The 24,281-nt window shown below is 38.0% G+C and overlaps 2 protein-coding genes across 2 annotated transcripts in view; both read right to left on the reverse strand.

Annotated features, from left to right (window-relative positions):
* Positions 1-8,904, reverse strand: part of LOC123312191 (nuclear receptor coactivator 2) — a 175,397-nt gene extending 166,493 nt beyond the window's left edge. The window contains exon 1 of the mRNA XM_044896467.1: positions 8,620-8,904. The gene's annotated coding sequence lies outside the window, so the exon portion shown is untranslated. The remainder of the gene's footprint in view (positions 1-8,619) is intronic.
* A 1,334-nt stretch (positions 8,905-10,238) lies between these two features.
* The window catches only part of LOC123311767, a 51,700-nt gene continuing 37,657 nt past the window's right edge, over positions 10,239-24,281 (reverse strand). The window contains exons 4-5 of the mRNA XM_044895852.1: positions 12,171-12,389; positions 10,239-10,917 (exon numbers count right to left, since the gene is read on the reverse strand). Coding sequence (XP_044751787.1) covers positions 10,832-10,917; positions 12,171-12,389 — 305 coding nt within the window. The 3' untranslated portion in view covers positions 10,239-10,831. The remainder of the gene's footprint in view (positions 10,918-12,170; positions 12,390-24,281) is intronic.

Raw genomic sequence — 24,281 nt, forward strand, 5'->3', positions numbered from 1 at the left:
CTTCTTGGTGGCCAATTCACATCAGCATTTCTGCTGATTATTCGATTTCCGAAAATGCGGCGTAAAACATCGATTGTGGCGTGTGCTGTATGGCTCGTTGCACCGTCCTGTTGAAACCAAACATCGTCCAAGTCGTCAGCTTCAATTTCTTGAAAGAACCAATCGTTCAACATTGCGCGGTAGCGCTCGGCATTGACGGTTACGGCGATTTCTGCTTCATTTTCAAAGAAAAATGGACCGATGATGCCGCCAGACCAAAGTCCGCACCAAACAGTCACTCGTTGTGGGTGCATTGGCTTCTCTATGACGACGTGCGGGTTTTCTGTGCCCCAGATGCGACAATTTTACTTATTAACATAACCACCGAGGTGTAAATGAGCTTCGTCCGAAAAGACGATTTTTCGATAAAATTCGTTATCCTCCGCCAAACAATTTTCCGCCCAATTTGCGAACCGTAGACGACTCGGATGGTCAATTGGCTTTAGCTGTTGCACCAATTGAACTTTATACGGCTTCATGGCAAGATCTTTACGCAAAATTCGCATCAAAGAAGTGCGTGAAATGTCCAATTGTTGAGAACGATGGCGAACTGATGTTGATGGTTGTTCACGCACACTTTCAGCCACAGCAGCAATATTTTCGGTTGAACGGACCGGACGTGTACGTACACGTGTTGGTTTATCCACCAACATTCCGGTTTCACGAACACGCTTCACAAATTGATCCACAAATTGGGTTTTTGGAACATTTTTTTTGTCGAATTTTTTTCTTAAATTTCTCACAGTTTGAGTAGAAGACTCACCACTTTGGAAATAAGTTTTTAATATTTCCCAACTTTCTTCAAGCGAATAGCGTCCCATTTCGTAAACTTCAAACTTTCAACTTAATATTAGTCACGTCAAAAAGAATAGTTGACGTTTATAAAGTCAAATAATCGGTAGTTCAAATTCCAAACACTAGATGGACCACCCTTTACAGTATATACAAAAATCAAGCATTCAACTACCATCTCATCTTTGAAACTACTGAACATGAAACTTAAAAAAAAAAAACTTCAGTCTAAAATTGGCCAAGAAAAAGCAAATATTCGTGAGTACAAATAGGTTGAAATAAAGTCTCACACACATGTTGTGAAGTAAGGAAGGATGAGTATGTATTTTAGTATTGCAGTGACAGTGTTGATAAAAAAAAACTTTTGATTTCAATTCGACGCTGAACATTTCCATGTGTCTCAGTCAGGAAACTGCCTTGTCGTTTTAAGAGGGGTTGTGTGATGCTTTCACAAGCAATCTACCTGCCTTCAAGTTTGGGTACACCTGGTTCGAAATTAGATATTCACGTAGGTTTAGGAGCTGGTGTCGTCTGGTATGCTATAGAAGGTATTATTAGGAAGCGTCTCAGACAGAGACCGCTATTATGTAATAGCCTGGTTTCATACAGACATCTAGAGAGCATTCCGGTAATGATACGGTCGAATGTCGAATTATCTACGTATAATATCTCATTAAATCGGCTTCGAAAACTCATTGGGGAGCTATCAGACGAACCGGATGATCTGGAGTGATCGGAGACAGTTATCCCTACTCGTGTTTTTGCACCGATACAATTTTTAACGAGCGAAACGAGCTAAATTTGAATATTGGATAAAACGCGTTAGTTTAGACAATATTGGGCATTTTGACATCTTTGGACAAGAAAATCTTATGAATGGTATTCGAAATACATCGAGTCAAAGCTGAAAAGTTGAGCATTCTGCTTAGATTTTCTAGAATTGATAAAGGTCCTTGTATAGCGCGAATACAACCCCTCAATGATTGTATGATGCCACGATGATCCTTTAATCTTTATAATTTTTTAATGAAGCCATTATTCGTCATGAGGACCATATTTTGTTTGTGTAATACGCCAAACATACGCCTCTCTACATGGTACGAACAGCAATACTGAAAATCTGATTCAAGTTCAAAGAGTGAGATTTCCCTCGAATATACACTTCAATATTTTGAGCAGTGTATAATGATCAATATCCTCCAATTATGAGGAAATATTGCGCAAGAAACGAAGTGGCGAGTCGCTCGTTCAAACTGATTGATTCCATCATCGCAAAGAACAACAGTTCTGTACGTGTCCAAAATGTTTTATTGCCAGCCTGTGAACGAACGTAACTTTCCCCACAGTCGATTTGTTCTTTTCATACTCGAAAGAAAAAACGCGCAAGGTATCGGTCCATGGAACCAGCGGGGAGTTGAATAAAACGGATATGGTCAGGATATTCACACAGGAATTTCAGCCACAATTAATAGCTTCACTTTATTAGCTGCTTCGCTATTTAAGGATAGGCACAATGAGGATAGAATTTCATGCAGTGCAATATAGCATTCTTAAGATGGTACGAAGGGGAATTACTTCCCTTTGAGCTTTCTTGAAGCGATGGAAATGTACCTGTTTTTTCAGTGGTGATTGTGCTTCAGATAATCAGTCAAACTCAGACGAAATGATTGCATTGCATGCCCGAAAACCACCTCAGTTATATGTTCAAGATACAGAGGCTTCAACATGATGTGCGTCATAACAATTTTTGATGAAGTTGAGGTTCATTCTCGTTGCAATACCCAAGAGAGCTACGATGTCTTTTGGTCAGCTGACTCTTGTACTCACTCGAATCTGTTTTAGTTCTAATTTAGTGTAAAATCATCCAGAAGTTGTAGTTTGGTGAAGGGCTTCATTTCACTGAGACCTTATAAGGTTTATTGTATCCCCCATCAGAGCTGTTCTCACAACTGCACCCTTATTCCTCCAATAACTTTCCCGTACAAGACATTCCTTGCGCAGGCTTGCTATGGAGGAGTTTCCTCCTCTTTCTCACAGAATCCACACTTGTCAGTTTTTGATAAGCCCATTCATATGCTTTCTATATAAGGCTACAATTTCTTGCGAAGAGGCGTAACTTGGTCTTACTCTGATCTAAACACTTTTTGGATATTGGTGTTCCATGTGGTCCAGGAATGATCCATTCCTGGCAGATTCCTCCAGAGTGTTTCCCTTTTGGTTTTCTCCTTCTCCATGAACTCTTACCTACACATTTTCCTGTAAGAAGCGTTTAAGCTCTCTTTCTGGCGTTTCCTTTGATTCCAGAGTGACCAGCAACCAGCAACCCAGATAAGAGAAACCTTTTTGTTCTTGTCTATTTCATTAAATATCCTTCTTTCCTTCCTATATTAAACAGCTTGAACAAACGCAACAACGTCATCTACAACGGATAATGCTTATCAAATGGTTCCACAAAGTTTCGAATGCAGAAGTCTTGCAAAGCGCGAGTTGTACAACAATTGAGACTCAAGTAACGAGGGCCCGACTCAGATGGAGCGGCCACATTCCGAGGATGCAAGACACAATACTCCCCAAAATAGCTCTGTATGGCGAATTGACAGAGGGAGCCCGGAAACCAGTAGATATACGCGGTTTAAGGATACACTACATCAATCCCTAAAATCAGTTAATGCCAATCATAACTGGGAACAACTAGCGTTAGACAGGTCACAGTGGAGGTCTATGGTGCACAGTTAAAATGGAGACTCGAGAAGAATACAGTGGCGGCCAGATTTGGTTGGTGACTATCCATGCCCGGAGTGTGGAAGGATCTGTAGGTTACGGCTGGGTCTCTTCAGTCACAGGAGGGCACACAGTCGCAATTAGCCCTAAGGAAATATAAATCTGTTCTTTTTTTCTTTTTTTTATGTCTTTTTGTAGATTTATTCCCAGTTACGGGATACAGCAATGAATGAATGAATGAATTAGCTTTGAGTCGATGATATAGGAGTTCAGTAATTTGATAGCAGCTTGACTATCAGAATGGATCACTATGTCAAATCTTTGATAGTTTCTTCTCAAGTTTGTGACTACGCATCTTTCTAGTGCAAGCATTTCTGCTTTAGGAACACTAGAGGATTAGCTTAACTGCGTAACAATAGTACACACTTGGTGCCAGCCCCTATCGTGGTTCTTGAACCATCAGTATGCCATTTAATGGTATCAACTTTGAAATTCTAAGTATTGCATTCTTTTTCCCATTATCCCCTTTTGAAAGCATCGTATTAAAGTTCTTCTCAATGCTGTGATTTCTTGCCATCCAAAAGTTACATCCTGATATTTGATAATATACAACTGAGACAGTTTGGTTAAATTAATACACTCTTTTCCTCTGTTACTTTCGTGCGACGCTCTGTTGGAATCCCTCCCTGGACTTTCGATTTCACCATTGCGTAAGGCTGTACGATGTCCATCGCTTAGGTCACGGAGTGTACCTAGGTAATAATCGATTTGCACCTGACTCACCTAGGTACAGAACTGTGTTACTACGCACAAGTTCACGCCGACAACGCAAACGCAGACAGCTCCTCCGGTATATACGGCGCTCAATTCAGTACCACGAAGATGTGGATGGTAGGTGAGTGTACCATCCTGACATACCTACCCACATTCCGGCAGTCTTACTAACATATCTACCTGGTTTGATCTCCGTGGCTTGGCCCACGTTTTCATTCAATTAATTTATGGTCTCGCAGTAATTTTCTCTTGGTTATTGCAAGTCTCGAACACCAATTTGGTTTATTACCCCCGCGAGGACAGATAGATGGATGTGGAGGATTTATTTTATGTTGGGCTGAAATTAGCTGCTTCTAACGGCGACCGACTGACAGAGGGAGAGAATTAGAAGTAGTTCTGAGATCACCATCAATATTCTATTCAGTCAAGTTCACCGCACAAGGAAGTGATTTCTTGTCCGGAAACATCAATATTTCGTGGAGAATTATGATGATGGTGGGTTAAAAAGGGACACAAGTTGTTGACGAACACAAGCATATATATACTGCTCCACAAAAGCTAAGGAAATTTTGTCACCGGTTCAAAAGTTGCCGATTCTACTCCACCAAGTGTTCATTTATGAGAAATAAATGGTTTACTCTCTTGTATCTGAATGTTTTTTTGACCCTCATTTGGTAACTTTTTCAGTTTCAGACAAGTTTTTGTCTTTTGCGTTTTCAACAATTTTGCATCAGTTATTGTTTTACGTTCTTTTATATTATACAATAGACTTGGATGGAAAAACTGAAAATTTGTTTTGTAATGCTCAGACGTAAACGTAGTGCCGATTAAGCCAAAAGACTATTGGTATAACCGTAATCAGAGAGATGTTGCGAATTTTTTCGAGTTAGTGAAAGCGTAGCTTACAGGACCATCGATATCGAGAAACTGGAAACGTTCTGAGGAGTAGACGGTCAAGATCTACTATTTCTACACAAGATCGGTTTCTGACTGTAAAGAGCCTTGTCGAATCATGCAACAGCTGCTTTTGAACGCTTCTGGTGTTTTGGTTTCAAATGAAACAGTTCGTCGAAAACTTCGGATGTTATTTTCCATGGAGGTCTGTATTCTTCTCAGATGAATCTAGATATAGACGATTTTCGTATAGTCGGCGTGTTCGTTTGATGCGGTACTTCGCCACTGGAAGACTGGAACTATTCGTCAAAGATCCAGAAATGGTTGACCACGTGCTACAACGCCCGTAGAAGACCATTTTTCAATTATTTCGGTGGCAACACAGCTTCTCAGCTCCTTAGGAATGGCTACTTCTTCGAGATGCCACTGGTACTTCAATTACCCAAACCACAGTCAGAACTAGTCCCCTGGCAATGTAGATGTGGCTATCTTTCTGACAGCCATCGAGTACTAGTGTAGTCATGTCTGTGGTCACTGTTCAAAAAGTACATTCCCTTTGAGAGGCACAATTATGGTTTGTGGTGGAATTTGTTTCGATGACAGGACTGATTTCCTGATTTCCTATTGTGAACTCACAGATATACGTTGATGATGTTATCAACGAAGAAGTACCACAATTTTACGCGGAGAAAAATGCTCTCCCGCATGGATTCTACCTGGTGATTGAGGAAACCATCATATGCCACATCTAGCATAGCCTCGAAGATCTCGAAGCATGTTTGGGATCAATCACAAATACCCTCTGATGCCCACAGATCACAGACGAAAGAGCTTTGACATCAGGTTCAGCAGTAGTTTCGCAATAACTTTGAGGTCATGCAGAGAAGATAGACTTATTGGTGCACGTGGTTGTTATACTTTGTAGTGAGGGTGAAAAGAACTACTTATGAATTCTGGTCTTTCAGAAAATTTCGAACTAGAACTTAATTTTTCTTCGTTAGTTTCGAACGTCACTTGTTGATATGGCAGCAGTTTTTTATTGAATTGCATGAATTCATTTCCGTTTCATCATATTTGTAAATTCTGATGATTCCGAAGGTTTATTACCTATATCCAAAAGTGGACCAAAATTCGTACAAACTGAAGAATTAGTGACGTATACAGAAATCAGAAAAGACCAATCCAATGATGTCGCAAGAGAGAAGGATCTTTCAAAGCGCTGTATAGAACCGTGACGCCAAAGCCTGACCTGCCCCAACTCGGCACATGAAAATGGGAAATTGAAAACGAAACTGCTTTCCCATTTTCATCTCGACTCTAAACGAAAACGAAACGAGGTCACGTTCTTATGAATTTTCACTCGTTACAGTGGTCTCCGAAGGTCATCATCGGCTTCTATGATTCTGAAATTACATGAATCATGCATTTATGGCGTCCTCGACGGCAGACAGAGGTGAATATTCGCTGGCGCGTATACATGACCGGTAGCTTGAAAAAGCATAAATGGTATATTTATTGGGAGGAAACGCCAAGTCGCGAAGGAGGTTCAGCAACTGCTGCCAAAATTTCACTCGATGTGAATTGGGATTTTTTCCACCTTGGTGGCGGAATTGCTCAAGGCAAGGACTTGCATCGTTCTTCAGTCTCAAACTTTGGACGTCAAAGATCGAGAACTGGGACGAAAGGCTACATGAGCCAACTGAACATCCATGATTTCTCTGCTGTTTGTAAGTTAGGTAAGTCCAGCGAAGTAACTGTATTCTCAGGATAGGATGTTGGTTATTGTTTCAAAATGAACTAAATTCGATTTAATTTTACTTTTAAGTACAAGATACTTTTCGTACATGGAAAAATGATCTCACCGTGGTATTTTGATATCTACCAGGTTTCCGAGAAACATCTCAAAGTGTTAAATAATTCCCTCTTGTACAGAATTGTTTACCCGTCTAGATCCTCAAAAAATTACCGAGATAACCCAAATTCAGCTCAGATCTCACAGCCTCCTAGTGCGAAACTGAGAAGGCTCGAAAAGAACGAACATAATCCGAGTCAATTCATGTCGAAACAAGCTGAAATCATCTCCTCATCCATAATTGGGAATTCACGAAGACCCCCTCTGTTGGAAGCGCCAAAAAGATCAATTCCTCCCTGTAACCACACAGCCGAGGAAAAGACGGCTGTCGTTAGGGACTCGGATCACCATGGTAATAACCACAGCCGTTCCTGGGAAGATAAACAGTCTGTGCATATGTGAAAATCGTCAAATTTCCACATGCTCCTCAGATTTCAACGAGTCCATGCGATTGAGGGATGTACACCAGAGAAAAACGATCATAAGTTTTCTACCCTATCGTCTCTATCCATGTGTTCAGTCTCAACAATTGTAATTTGCGTATTTTGAATGTTGACATCACCAAAACTCTCACACTCAAAGAATTCTTGACCCTACTCTTTTCACGTGCCAAAACAATATGGAAAACCAAATTGTCCTTCACTTGACATTTCCACAGAGTTTTCTCCTGCGGCATCAACTATGATCGAGGCGAAACGCCCTCTCTGATCTTAAAAAATTATTTTAAATCTGGGCTACCATGTTCTACCCACTGAAGCGCGATAAAAAGAACTTTATCTGCTGATTTGTTTTCATATACCAAAAACAAATAGAATGCAGGTCGCATTGAGATCTTGACACCATTTTTTATACGTCATAATGCTTACACAATGAGCAATTACACTTATTAATCTCTTTCTTGTCTTTTATATTGGGTCTTGGTCTGGTGCTCTTGCTGTATCTTGCTTACTTCGGGAATTTCTACAAAAACAATCTTTGGAAAGTTGTTTCGACCTTTACATTCGTTCGATTTTTCTTCATGAAAGCTTATTTCTTCCTATGCACTCATATAATTACTATCAATAACTTTTCATATCTATTTTATGAACAAATCCATCAGATTATTTTGGGCTATGCGATCCTGAAGCATTTTCGTCAAGGCCAAGGTGGAACAACCTCTTATGTCCATCACTTTTGGTGAATATGTAGAAATGTCGATGGTACCTAAGTGATGCCAGTTTGTTTCCCAACACTAAAAATAGAAACTTGTTTCTAAAACTGAAGAAGAATAAGACTAACCAAATAACAATATATATTTGTTAATTAAAAAATTTTGACACAAAGGTAACATAATTTTATGATAGGAGTGTTACAAATGATCGATGGGACTCGAAAAGTTCACTTGTCAATATCAAGCGTGCTCCGTCTCAGTTGCACTTAGGCTAGAATACTTCAAAACTGATCTAACCTAACTCTTCGTTCATAACTTCAACTCTTGGACATTTGGCTTTTTCGTAGGCTAGAATGTTACATAACCATGCTGAGCATATTAAAACTAGGGTTATTACCTGTACTGAAATATTTCATAATGAAACGTCTCCTAAAATGTCTTCACAGTCATATTCAAGCCAAACATTCATTCAAGGTCCTTTGATATACTCAGTCCAAAACACAACCGATATAGAGCTGGAAAATCTGTTCCACTGCACACACAGTCACTGGTGCACACAAAAACATATATCGATATCTTCCAAATTATCGTTTGTCATCAGATTAGTCGATAAATAACGTAAAATCGTGAAAAATAGCGAACGTACAAGTAAAGGTTGTTTTCAACATGGCCGCTTACAAAACTCGGCTATTTCACAAGGATTTGTTGACCCTGGCGTGAATATCGCTTTCATTGGTCGTAGCAACGCGCTTTAGAATCCCATTGGCGGAATTCAAGGTCAGGGGCAAAACATGGGCCTGCACCTGTCACCTCGATTTTGGAAGTCTTGATTCCATTTCAATCATTGACATTATTCAATTTAAGGAATACATAAGTTTACTTCTTGTGATAAGATCTTGTCCAGAAGAATCCGACATCAACCAAACGGAAAAAGCATAGATAAGGCGTCTGTTGATCTATTGTAGTGACATCTGGAACCTTGATGGGAAATAAATATTCGCTAAATTGGGTAATATCTATTCGCCTTTCCTAAATCTTTATTGTTATCAGCTTAATTCATTTATTGCGTCCATGGTACAGCTCATTTTATCTTAAAGTCATTCCGTTGCTCTATGCTTTGATTGACAACCCTGAGCTCGGTCTAAAGCTGGATTCAGCAATGTGGCGCCATCTTTAAAATCACACGCTCACTGAAATCCAGCATACGGGCCATCAAGAGGTATCTGTGTACATGGAGCTTTAGTTGGAGAAAATGTTTATCGATTTCCATGTTACAGATGGTTTCTAGACTTTGGCAGCCAAGTCTTTTTGACATCCAGATGTCGTGAGATACTTTTCTATGGGTCGATTGACCTTAATCTTCTCTAGAATCCGTTTAACTTAGGTATTTGAATATTTTTTCAGAAATATGATATGTTTTCGCAAATTAACCTATTTTAGAGCCCGATTTATAGTTTCGCAGTCTTCTTAAACTTCTCATTTGTGCCTACATTCGCCCAATCGTTGTTTTTAGTCCAGATCAGCTTGATCTGTGGTCAAACCGAGCAGTTTTACCAATATTTGAAGCATCAGTGATACTTTCAAGGCTAAATTATCCATTAACTAGAGCAATTTGATTTGGACTGATAAATATTGCGCTTTGGATTCAGCGCCTACATATCTATACTATATCTATATCTATCTAATAACTTATTGGCCATGCATGTTCATCTCAACAATCGATTTTCTTTATTTGTACTACTTTTTTGAAGTTAAGTTGCCTAATGAAATGAAATATGGTCGATTAAAAAGTAGGAATAAGTTTTAAAAATGAAATATTCTTTCTGAATCGACTGCCATTTTGAGAGGCCATATTCGAAACGAAATATGCACAATATTTCCAATATTTAGATATTATTGTATTTTTTCTACTTTGTATCCATAACTCTTATATGGATAGATGAAATTTAAGCCTTTGATCATAAGGATTCATACAATTAAAATATACGTTATACATTTGAGAAGAAAAACACAACATCAGCATATTTATCTTTATTCGAAATCAGAACATTTCGTTTCAGGTCGTCCTAATTAACATGAGTAAATTCCTATATAAATTAAACAATATGCTTCTATATAATTTCTTATCACTTCCATTCTTTCTGCCAATGACGTTCGATGGAAGAAATCCATACCAACACAAGCAGAAGAAACGATGGAGTCTTTCAAACGTATCAACTACAACTATCATTAATATCACAAACATTGATTGACAATAATGAGTAACATATTCGAATATTTTCTACTTAAGGGATATTCTGAAGAAAAAAATAGAAATCGTGAAATATGAAAAACGGAAATTTAAAGGTATCTTTGACGAAAAAAATACCATAAATGTTTTCAATCTCGATCTGAACACTACAAAATGTCATGAAAACTTGCTATGGCGTGACAGGGTACCACAAAGTTACAAAAAGTATTAAAAGGTAGTATTGAATAACAATATCTAATCGATAAACATCCGAGTACATGGGGAATACGTATATCAAATGTTTCGGGGGATACTGCGTTCGAATAATATGTTTCAGATGGCTTTGGATTATGACTAGGTGCGACATCTTGCGGGATGATTACTTCAATCTCATCTCAGGATGGTTCATTCCTAGGGTGCGCAGCGATCGTTTGTCCACTCTCTGGATGTCGCTATAAGATCGTTCTGGAAAAAAGAAACAAAAATAATATCATACTAAATTTATGCTATGATTATTGTCCATTTGATGAAAGTGGACACATCGATTTTTTATTCCAAAAACAACTTCTAAGATCAAATTTCAAACCGTATCGCTTCAACCCTTAGTGTTACAATCCCCGAATTGTATTTTAGAAGCTGTTCCCCTTCAATCAAAAAGACCAGCATTTTTATATATAATTCGAATCTGCCGGTCTACAGAGAAGCTATTTCAGTGAGACACGCTGTATATTTTAGTTAAAGATAAAGTATAACATTGATTCTGTCCATAAACATATAGAAAACATTTCTGTTAACAAAAATACATTGAGAAATGTAACTGGATGTATACGAATGGCTAGAAAATGCCGATCAGCACACCACAACTGCTGTGAAATATGGTGTACTGTCGAAAATATATCCTGTTCCGACTATCACAGCTCATCGATCCTGTTTGTGTATAAAAAGAGCGCACTGATTGCCAGCCTACGCTTGTTAAACCCCATTTTATCGAATTACTGCTATTGTTTGATACTGCGAATGATTCAATACTGCCAATATTTTCCCCGCTTTTCGACGCAACAAATCATGGAAACATGATATTTCAACGAATAATTCACAAATCATCTTACCCAAGTAAGATTCAATTTGCTGGATGAAAATTCAGAAAACTTTATTGATTTGAAGTAAATATTGTCTTTAGGTGAGAGTATGTCGGTTTCTTTTTTCTTAAACATCTGTATCTAGAGTTTTTTACTCATTTACTTCGAGAAAAGCGTAAATAAAGGCATAAGACAACAAGATGTCTATTAAAAAAATATATAACCATACTAAGAGTGGATAAAAAGTAACGCACAAAATTCATATCCTAGGTACCTAGTAACTAGTAACTAATGTAGAAAAGTGCTGTTACATGTCGATTTCATTTTGAATTACGAAATTTTTTGTGTGCTTTTCCTACACCCTCCATGAGGAGTGGAGTGTTGAAAAGGCAACTTTTTGTGTCAGAATTAGATAGACTTATTGATGCTGAAGATGATTTGGACAATGACGAATTCTGATTACTCACTGTGTATATGTCCTTCTACGACATCTTCACATAAATGAGATATTATACAGTTATGATATGGATTTCGTAATAAAGAAAAAATCGATAAAAAATTTAAGAAAAGATGAAATCTTTAGAGCACAATTCCATCTGCACCATTTGATTTAGAGATGCCAAACTTCCTGTGGCTCACCTCTGTATTTGATGAAATGACATGGTCTCTCTTCCATTTTCGGCTGACATCTCTTGGTAGAGTTGACTGGTGTGCTGTCTCGCGTTGATCTGAAGGATCCTGATGGTCGCAACGAGGGTGGTTGAATGCACAGAACGTCTTTGCTAAGTCTATAGGATGTAACAGACGGCGCTTCTAGAGTACTGTCATCGTAGGTATTGATGTCAATATCAGTGAGCACTGCAAAGAATGTTAAGAATGTTAAAAGTTATCACTGAGGGAAAGTTTGAATTTATGATATGGGTATGGGTATATACTCAAATACATTGTTATGGATCAGTCATCATTTACATAATTCATTATCTAACATAGAAGAAGCGCTCTGAAGAATTAGGATTATATCACCCATTATATGGTGATAAGATCGGAATGTTCCTTTTATAATGGTAGTTTCATCAATAAATCTTAATAAGTCCTTATAAAAAGGAAAATCAGCATATGTATTTCACACATTAGTTCATCATTTTCGAAGCTTCTTCGCATCTATAGACCCCTATTTAACACTTCAGTATATTATGTAGAAATATTCATTATATGAAAATTGAGAAGCCTAGAGCTACATAAAATGAAGAGTACTCCCTCGAGTTATATGGCCCGCATACATATGTCCACGAGGTATTATTCTCTCTATGTTTTTGTTCTGAATTTTCGACCTTTATGCATATCAACCTAGAAATTTTCCTGATCAGTGGGAAGAAATGTGAGCATATCTTCACTTTCAAATATCTGATGTGTACTCTACGAGGTATTGCAGAATAAATTTCGCTGTTAATTACTTATTTGATGTAATAAAAGATTACGACATGGCGCACCCACATTGCTTCAAGACTTATTACACCTCCTGTATCCATAAATTAGGATAAAAGATAAACAACCTTACGGTAATTTAAATATCACCTGTTGAACTTGGAATTTTTCAAGTGTTGTGTCATCGGACAAGTCGTCAATCTGGATCTTTCTCTGTATGAAATTGAAATATTTTGGAAGGAATGAAGAATTTCTACTTCGTTCTTTATCATTGGGGATGTAAGTACTATTATAATATACAAGGTGAATCTTAATTGTCGAGCAATATATTTCTTAGGATGATAAAACATCAGAATGTGTGTATTATGGTACCTCCTTCAGAAGTAATGTAAGAGAAACTTAGGTCCTTTTCGATTCACTTTGGATTTAGGGAAATTCGTTGTCAAAAAGACCTCGACCGATGAGGTTCTGTGAAATTTAAACTATTTTCAACTTCTACAGTTATCAAAACTGTTTTACATAATATAATACACCGCAGTCTACGCCTAAAATTGCTTTTGCCCGTAAATTAATTTGATTGAATAGTGAATGAGATCAGTGCAGTGTTCTTGGACTGAGTTCTAGATACTGGCGTTGTTCAAATTTCACATGATTCATTCAGCCCAAATATTTGTGGTCGACAAAGTAGTACAGTAAATTGTCTGAGTCATTCTCGAATTATTCCCATTTTGTAGTACTGTAAAAGTGAAGTGAAATATTGCAAGGAAAGAATGGATAATGTTCTGAAATCGAATGCCTTCAAAAGAATTGTTATGCAGTAGTTTTATAAATCTGTATGTTTGTCTTTGTACTCAATAATGAAAACTACTTCAAAAATAATCATGTTATTGAGTCCAGTAGCGTAGAAAAGGAAAAAAGCTCTAGAACAATTTAAATCTCAACTGATTAGCTGAAATATAAGTAAAACAGAACGTAAGCTCGAAGGTTCCTTCATTCTTACGAAAAAAACAATGCTCCGAAGAATTTTCAATCAAAAAATAAGTTTTCAACCTTAACATACGCAAAACAATACACAAAAAGGAGGAGAACTGTGTACAACTAACAGCTGAAGAAAATTCAAAGATTTTCTCTTTCAGTAGGTTAGAAGATTCAATTCTGTAAAATTGCGGATAAGTATCTATGTTACGTCTGGCAGATCTAAGCTTTTTCCCATTCCCAGAGGACGTATACAGTTATGATTCGGTTTTCTTACTTTCTTCATGCTAGTTATCGAGGAAATGACCGGAAAAATGGCGTCGTTATATGAATTATTCATTGGATTCAACCGCTTTTATAAATCTGAGGCCATCTTTTCGAACGCTGTTTCCGCCGTACAATCAGTAGGTACCTATCTATATCTGGCAGCAATGATTTATCAGGATTATTACTTGATATTCAGAATCGGCAATCGATAAGTGTCGTGCTAATAGAGGTATAAAAACTTAGTTTGAATTAATTCCCGATCTTTAGAAAGAGGTATTGGAGAGGTTATTCTGGTCAACGTAAATGAACCGTTGATTTCAAATAAAATCGAATTCTTCGTTATTTTGATTCATTAAACGGAGGATATATATGGCAAATAAGCTCTTGAAATGAGTATCTGAAGGTTTTTACAAAGGCTCATTCCATCGAGAAGAAGCTGGCCATTGTTTCAGTCTTATTTGGCCTCGTCAGAGCAGCACAACTCATACCTCGATGAAAATTTGACGCCAGCAAACGCTATGGTGGTCGACTAAACCCTAGCGCCACCTGCCAGGAAACTCAATTGTATTATTTAAAAGCAAGATGAAATCTTTCCTGGTAACTTCATCACTTATGATTTTCCTTCGTTTCTACTGCCTACTAACTGATGATGGATCATTTCATTTTTATTGTAATTTGAAATTGAATTTCCTATGAAGTAAACAGACTCAATGATTTCCCCTGTAGCACCACTTCTTCGCTTACCTTGATATTCTGCAGGTTTCTATAGAACCAAAATCAAGAAGATTTTGAATAACGAAATCATTACATTAAAAAAAATTGACCCATATCTAAAACGAATGACGATTTCGGTCTATGCTACTAGTCCCTAGGGAGATATCCACCGCACCACATCCCCTGGAGTAGATCCTACCTCTCAGCGGAGCTTGGAGGTTATTTCCAGCATCTCGTCCGAGATTTCGCCGTCCCCAGCGTCGCTTTTGGATTTGCGAGAAGATAAATATTCCACGAGAATTTGCGACCAATAAATTTCTAACGATCGGAATCCCCGTGCGACCCGCAACGCGATTCCATAATCGAATATTCATTTCGCGACTAGCTTCCTGACGCCCATCTTTTCCGCCATCCCTTGACGTCTGATCTGCGACATTTTCAATTTTAACTGGGCGGCCGACGACGTTGACAAAACGGATTACCGCGTTCGGGATCTGTTCGATTTTTAGACGGCGATTTATCGGATTCGGAGACGGATAAGTGGATGGGATCGTTGACGGATTCGTTCGACAGCCAGAACCAAGACTCACACTTAACGGGCAATTTTGACAGGGTTCAGTTTCAAAATTACGGGATTGCAGGGTTGGGAAACTAAGCACGGCGTCGGGAAACGGTTCTCTACTACGTTTTCTGCTTCCAGCGTGTTTGCACGCCAGCCAAAATCGTACTCCCATCGAAGAGAAACGAGAAAAGACAAGGAATAAGGGCGACCAATTGTTCACGACTCTAATTTCGGCTTCCAACAACTCATTAGGATAGTTAAAAAGACACACAAGTTTACCACTCGCGTTTCTGCTTCCAACAGATTTTCACGCCAGCCAGAAAGTCGTACTCCCAGAAGTGGTAGGAACTAGATAGGATAAAGGGTTGAAACAGAGGTTCCCAATTGAAATTGCTGACTGCTGTCTAACCTATAGACTCTGTGGACGGAAGTTGTCTCGAGCGGTTTCTCTGGCACTAGTTACTTATTGAGCGCATAAAGTTACCGTGGGGTACCTCAGATTAGACTTTTGAAAAGTAATTTCAAGAATCACTCGAATATGGCCACTAAATAGGGAATCACTACTGATTTACGAATCAAATACTCAGCTGGATGAGCGGGGGGACATCTCTTTTTGTACTCATTGGTGGGGGTGGAAACGGAATGTCTCCCATGTGCCGAAAATCGATAAAATTCGCATCGATGAAGCTGTTTCGACTGCTTATCCGTACCAGCTTTCGAAAATTCGGTTATTTTCGAATTCAGGATGTTTTTCAAGGTGCTACATTGTTTTTCAGCACTCGAGAAGGCATAAAAACGGTTTTCAACTATGTAGGAATCCTGAATTGAAATTAAAAGTACGCAAGTTGAAACCAAACGGAAAAAATAAATTCTCGAATTACTCTGAAATGAGGGTGCGTTTTTGTAAGAAAAAAATGAAACTTCATTACAACTGCCTGGGATAAAAGAATCGCATACCACCCCCACAGCCCAAGAACAGCGAAAAATCAGTTCACATTTCCCACCATTCATTATCTCTCTCTTGAATGCTCCATCATTTAAAAGCACAATACAATCGATGCCGCAGAAGTGCATGAATATTGATTCCATCCCAACCAATCCAGGCAATTCCAAATTCTAGAAGAAAAACACGAAAGTCTTACGAACCGCATCTCGTACTGAATTCCAATTAGCGAACTTTCGTGACAATACATACTTCATAGAAATTCTTGCCGATTAAATTAAAGCGATGAAGGATTCGTTCGAATTTCATCGATTAGAACGAAAACGACCATTGAGAAAGAAATTGCACGATTCAGTAATTAGATTCGATAGATATTGCAGGCAATTGGCCAGTCCAACTGTTTCGTTTCGTATCTGGAAGTGGAAGAAAATGGGTGGAACCAGACCGAGCGGATGCAAGTTGACGGAATTTTGATTTCCATTCGCGATGTCGTAAATGTAAAAGAGGTTCTGTTATGTGGAACTGAACGGATTTACGTGATTTTCCCTGTGAAATTATGAGGAATAGGTACCAAATGTGATATTAAAATGAAAGCCTCTATAGATTCTTATGACTAAAGAGTATAAAGGAAATGAAATTGTTTTTTCAAAGTTTGAAATAATCTTATATTTCTAAATCAATTCTGATCGAAGGGATACAAGTGTGTAACAGCAAAAATTTCAAATTCCGTTTTAAAATTCCCTCTGAAGTCAAATATGTTTCTCACTCGAATGTTTTCTATCTTTATTCGATGGAACATAAGGAATGCAGACTTATTTCCGGATATTCCCTCTCTGGAATACTCCATACAATTACAAAAGCTCTCGGAAGATGAAAATTCTGAATTAAACTTTACTTATTCAAGACTGGAAGTTTTTTATACTACTTTATTCAGAGTGATCTTACCAGTGCTCTGAGGGGTTGATTTGTATTTTAACCTGGAAGAGTGGAAACCTTTGGGAGATAGGAAAATGGACTAGATCCTAGATCCAGGAAATATTGAGATGTAGACATCTGCTTCGATGTTGTTTATTTGTTAGTTGTCTTGTATTACAGTATCAAAGTAATCTCAATAGCAAGGGGTAATGAGGATTTTCTGGCTTAGGATTAGGACGAGATTGCATCGAATATAACATGAAGGTTCAATCTCAATTTCGATATCAAAAGCTGATATTTTGAGTATCACTCCTTCAAAAGAATTTAACTGTCCAACTTTCGATATTTTGGTTAATTTATGGTAAAATAGCTGGAATATGCAGAAAAAATTGTAATTTAGAGTAAAATTACAGCGTCATATGGTGCAGCATAGGAGAGAAAACTTCTGAACAAATAGAAACTCATCGTTACAGAACGAACATAAAAATTAACGTGTATTTATGTGAAATCCAACCTCGCCTTTGCATCGGATAATTGAGTCGTTCCTTCAAATGATAATATGTTCTTATTCCTCACAGCTTTCACAGCCCGAACATCACAGAACGAACGATTCGAATTCAAAGCGAAACTCCTTGTCTTTTTTATTAAGGAAATAAGTCTCGGAGTTGGAATCAAATAGGGTGAATCAATTAAGAGAGCTTTCAAGTTATTCTGGTTCATTTTAATTGAATCGAGGCTTTCCTGGATGGAAGAAGAAGAAAAAACTTGTTGAGAAAGGGGACGCGTGGAAATGGGATGATTGAAATTAGCGTGCACGGCCACAGTTCCTCCTTTGAAGCTGCTGAACTTCTGAAGAAGCGGAAAATTTTCATAATGATGTCTCTGGCTTGCACTATGGGAGGTTTGTGGGATGGAAGTTCTTCCAGTTCGATATAGAATTTGAGGGCTAGATACTACAGCATAAAACTACGTTTCAGCTCATTAAAATAAGAACCTGTACAGGCACAGAAAAAAATTATAACTCGCTGCAGGAATTTCAGTGTAGTTTATGGATTTTGGCTAGAAAAAGATTTTCATTGCTTCAGCAAATCTAATTTTTAGTGTTTTCGATCTACGATACAGCAAATTCCGAGTTTTTCTGTCAGACTTCTACCCTAGAAAAATAAATCCTTTTCATGTCAGTTAACCGGAATATCCTTAAACTCTGTCTATAAAAGCGCAATTTCCACTGACATATATGGCGCAACTTCACAGGAAAAACCAGAAATGGCAGGCCGACAAGCGGTGCAGAAAACATACTTACGTTTGTGGTCGGACTTAAAGAACGAAGTCCCTGTGGATTTTCTTTTCCGTTTATATTTCGAGCGATTTACCACGTCATGTTTGCCGGATGAATAAAAACCCCGAGTGTTGTTAACAGCGAAAAAAAGTGAGATTAATAAATAAAGAGAAACTGGAGAAAATAGAGAATTGCTGCGTATTACTTTAATGGAGCAGCTGTTGTTTGATGAATGGTACATGGCTCTAGCAAAACTGCATGCACGATGAAGAGGAGAACAGAGGGATAGAAATATTCTGAGAATTACTAATTGGCTGGCATGGTTCTGTTAATTAGGTGTGCGAAATATTGCAATGCCGGATGAATTTATTATTTGTCTTCTGAATTCGACGCTCTAGTGCATCATCGAAAGCGATGTGGTCTGGATTGAGTTTGTTCTACGAAAGCACCTTTACATTCACGTGGAGGTAATTTTATTTGGAAATAAAGAAGCTTCTTCAAAATATTTCTTTCATTCAAATCATTATGGAAGTCTTTCCTTTGAAGGAACGAAAATTCAGGTAGTTGTTATAGTTTTTCAGAAATGTATGGCGATTAAAATTTTATAAGTTTTACATATGTTGGTAGAGGAGACCAGGGATGAAAGTAACAATTTTTCTCGTAATATCTCGAAGACCTTTAGCACTATGAAGGTTCTAATAAGATCACATAATGCTTTGGCCTTTCAACACTACACTTTTCCTCCCTTTTCAATACAGGTCTGCCCCCCTTACGAAAGGGGTCAAGCTATTGCTTCATATTTCTTGATGTATTCGGCAATTCGAAACTCGAAACACTTTAATGAATGGCCCAGGAACGTCCCAGGGTGAAATATCACGTTAATAATGAAGCAACATCAAGGAGCATCGGTTCGAGAAGGGTTGTTTGGGGATGAAGCAAAACCCTTGAGTGAGCTTTCGGCAATGGACCAAGTTGTAATTTCCTGGGGAATTCGGTAAGAATGCGGGGAGCCTGGTTGATCGTGTGAGAAAACGGGAAGTTACGGATCTTATCAAAGGCATTTCGCTCTTGATCAACACTGGTAGAAATCGTTGTTAGCATTCTGAATGGAATTGTACGGTTAGAATACGAATACTATCGTATTTGTGACTACAAAGCTTATCCAGAATGGATAATATGGTCGCAAAAATGAGTAAATCCAAAATATGATGCCTTGAGTGTTACAAGTAACTATAGAAAGGTATCTACATTAAATACTACAAAACAGACGATTAAAATTTCCCTCGAATCAATAACTTATGTATAAATGTCAGTTAAACCTAGCAATTATGAATTATTGTCAGTTAGAATTGGCAGTTATGGATTTTTGTCAGTTAGAACTGGCACTTATGTATAATTGGCAAATACACTGCGCAAAAAAATTAACGCACGTTATGGAAATCTCAAATTTATTCTACAACTGAAAGTGTTCTCAATGATAATTATTTTATCAGAATTATGCATGCATATGTTATCCACTTTCAACGGTTTTCTTCAATACAGATGTTTTTTCCCAGCAGGAATAAAAAAAGATGATATTATCAGATTTTGAATGTATTGGCTCCACTCTAAAATCAGTTGTTCTCGATCAATTCTAGTTTGATTTATTACACTCGATCGCTATGCAACGCGAAACACGCAATTTGACCCAAGAGGAATGTGCCCAAGCGGTAGTTTTGCGAGAAGAAGGGTGGACATACACAAGAATTGCAGAAAGGTTTGGAGTTTCCCATACTACAAGTGTGTCCAGAATGTTGCAGCGATTCAGGGAGACAGGTATGAATGTCCGAAGACCAGGACAGGGTAGACCACGGGTAACAACTGCCATTCAAGAACGTTACTTGAGAGTTTCTTCGTTGAGACAACGGTTTGCAACCGCTCGCCTCCTTCAAATTCAGCTTGAGCAAACTCATGAGATGCAAATTAGCACTCAGACAATAAGAAATCGCCTCAGAGAATATGATTTGAGGCCTCGTGTCGCGGCAAGAGGCCCAGCTCTTACCCCAGCCCATCGAAGGGCGCCTTTGGATTTTGCGAGAGAGCATATAAATTGGGAACAGGCAAGGAAAGATTTCTCTTCACAGATGAGTCTAGATTCTGCCTCTACCATTGTGATCGACGTTTCCTTGTATACAGACGTCCACATGAAAGATATGCAATTTCCTGAATACTACTGGTTTCGGGGGAGGATCGATTATGGTATGGGGTGGAATATCTTTCACTGCTCGCACAGACCTAGTGGTCGTTGACAATGCAGCTATGAATGCTGATAAGTATATAAGAGACATTTTTGAAGAGCATGTAGTGCCATTTGCCCCATACATTGGTGAAAATTTCATTTTTATGGACGATAATGCCAGACCCCAGCGTACGCGCATCGTTCAGGAGTACCTTGAAGAGGTTGAAGTCTCTCGAATGGAATGGCCAGCAAGAAGTCCAGATCTCAATCCGATTGAGCAGGTTTGGGACAACCTCAAGGCTGAGAAGTTCAGAAAATCATCCAGCTACTCTTAATGACTTAGGAATCCAACTCTGAGAAATCTGGGAAGGATTAGATCAGAACATTTTAAGATCACTCATTTTGAGTATGAACCGTCGTTGCCGAACTGTAATTAACGCAAGGGGTGGAAATACCAAGAATTAAATCACTTATCAGCATTTCAGTATTTTGAGAATTGTTCATTTCTCTTCTTTCACATAAGATTCGGTGAAATCCTGAATTTTTTTTTCCATTTAATGTGTCTTGTTTCTTTCAAAATCTTCCCGAGAGAACATAAAAAATAAGTTATAAAGTCAATGTAGAGTTAACTTTCATTAAAATTGAGATTTTCAGAATGTGCGTTAATTTTTTTGCGCAGTTTATAATATTTTTTCTGAGCTCAGAGCTTTCGATCATCACCTATATTCAGAATAGATGAGGTTATCCTGCCATTCCACAGGCAGAATCCACAAGTGAAACCGTCCGCGAAGGGTAAGGGTGTCCTAAATAGAATTTTCGGTTATGTACATTCATTCTGGCAAAGATGAAACGTTATTTGATTTATTGTTCCGCCATTGCTGTCGAACACTCAGGAAATGATGTGAAAGCCATTTTGGGGTCTCAGAATGTATGAGCCTCAAAACGACGGTTTCACGTGAGTCGATTCAACAATGGCGTTCCGGAGACACTTTTGTTACAACAGATTCTGGAGATGATGAATGAAACGACGAACGAAATACTTTCCATTTAAGTGGGGAATGTTGAGGAAATGACATCGGGAGATTTTTCTGAATAATTGGCCCATTTTTCGATGGAAAATGAGGAGAAGTTTCAGCCGCTTTCGTTGGTTGCACTATCTGGTGAAATCTGGTAATAGTCATCGCCATTTCCAACAATTTTGATATGAAATTCCAAAAAAGTGAACTTTTGAAATCAATAGGGATTCTTCATGGTTTTCGAGCCGAAATTCAAAAAAGAAAGAGATGATTTTCACTAGGAAAGAGTTTCTGCACCTCATATGCTCGGCTACACGTGTTTATATGTACAGGGATGCCATTATAATATTATATTTGTACGAATAATCATCGTAATTAGAATTCAGAGGATTCAAGGGTAATTCCACCAAAACTACTTTTAAATTTGTAAATATTCCCAAGGAGATTTCACGGAAACAAATGCTATGTCAGATTTCACCCCTCAACCTATCATTTTACCAGCCCCCACCAAGTATGTAATTCTCATATTTCGCGGAACTCGTACAAAAGCTGTAAATATTTCTTACACTCTCATGTTCTATTCATAAAAGTGGAAGGGTGGAGATATGACGATAATATTTCGAGCCATTACTCGAATAAAAACCAAGGCATCCCCAGAGAACCCTTTGTCTTGGGGGATGATAATTTGGGTTTCTTTCCCTACTCTTCACTCTCGTCCAGTTTCATCAAATGTCGCTGTCAGGCATTTTCCTGCGGTTGTTGTTTCCCTTGTTCATGGCGCTTCGTTTATGCATTTTCATTTTCTCTTCTTCGAGGTGAAAGCTTGAGAACACCGAAAATTCGAGGACGTTAGAAATCCACGTCAAAATTATGTTACTTTGTTCCGGTTCTCGAACAGTGAAACTTTGAATTTCCGGTGACATGTAAAATCAGTTGTATATCTCTATTTATAATGTTATCACCAAATATTATAGAGTAGAAAGATGGGAAAAGAAGCGACTAAAGTGATGCGAGCGCCATCGGTGTTTCGAATGTGTTACTTAGACCCTAAGACTGTTTTTGAATGTTTCGTCGCTCAGGATGTTTGTTTTCTTGCCTCTACAAAGTCCAGGACTGAAATTTCGCTCCCTTTAATTATAAAAAATAACACTGTGATTACAGTTTTTCTGTAATGACAGTACGTTTTCAGCGCCATCTCATTGTCAAATGTGTTTTCACCGATCAAAATGTAGTTGCTTTTCAGTACTAGAGATATGAGGGCGTTTCCTATCTTTCTCCTCTAAAATCTTTGGAAATCATTTGGAATTTTGGTTATATTTCACTGCAATTAATATCATTCTATGGTTTCCGGAAAAAATTAATAAAAGTCATGCACAGAGATACTGGAGATGAACGGACGTTGTTCGTTGACCAAAGGATCTCCATAAAGGAAGACGATTGAGAAATATTTCAGAAAAACAATAGTGGGTCTTGTTTCGAAATGTTTTTTTTTGCCATCCTGTATTATTTGAAGTATGGTGAAGAATGTAACAAAGCAATTTGAAAAAAAAAGGTACAATCCATTCGTGAAAATTGTATCGCTTTCATCAGCACCCAGTTTGACTATGAACCTTGAAAAATCTACATTTCACAGCCCTTTTAATTATGCACAATCTCGATTTAGCTGCATAAAAAGACGAATTCTTCGGAAACGAATGAGAAATTTCATGCAAAGTGGATCTATCGATCTTTCCAGATGGAGGGAGACGACTTGTTTCTCCATGACGCTCTGATTTGAAGCAACAGCTAGACCAGGCACCATATGGTGCATATCGGGATTTAGGGGTGAATAATTCTGGGGAAAAAATGAATTATTCAGTTATGAAATGAATAATTCGTCACATTTCGAAAGCCCCTATTCTCTAGTAAATCGGAGTTCGTAGAAACGCAAATAGGAAGGAAATGATCCATTCTGAGCGGACTGATAGGTGCAATTCCATTTTTCGAATGGAGCGGAATTGTGAAAGGATTGAAAATAAATTAATTACCATTGTTACCTGACTGGAAATATTTTTCACGGAAAAAAGGGGATTCAATTAATTGAAATTCAATTTCGGTGTGTAAACAGACAATGCAGTTTTGATTTTAACAACTGTTGTTCATCCAATGAAAGTCTAGTATGGAAGTAAATATTCCGAGGACACATTTCATATTTAGGTCACAGCTGAACTGGATTGATAATGAATTCATTAAATCAGAGCCAATAAACAACATTCGGATGAGCTTGGTTAGAAGTTTTACAACAAATAATATCAATGACAAAGGCTTATTGGAGTACACGATCTTTTGGCAATATTTTCTTTGTTTAGAGTGTTTTTATCGGTTTTTATCTCATCTGCTAGATTTCAAGGGACATCATTGTCATGAAATGAGGACTTCCAATATAAATTTTACACA

The sequence above is a fragment of the Coccinella septempunctata genome, chromosome 4 (genome assembly GCF_907165205.1).
Source record: "Coccinella septempunctata chromosome 4, icCocSept1.1, whole genome shotgun sequence".
In the NCBI taxonomy this organism is placed as follows: domain Eukaryota; kingdom Metazoa; phylum Arthropoda; class Insecta; order Coleoptera; family Coccinellidae; genus Coccinella; species Coccinella septempunctata.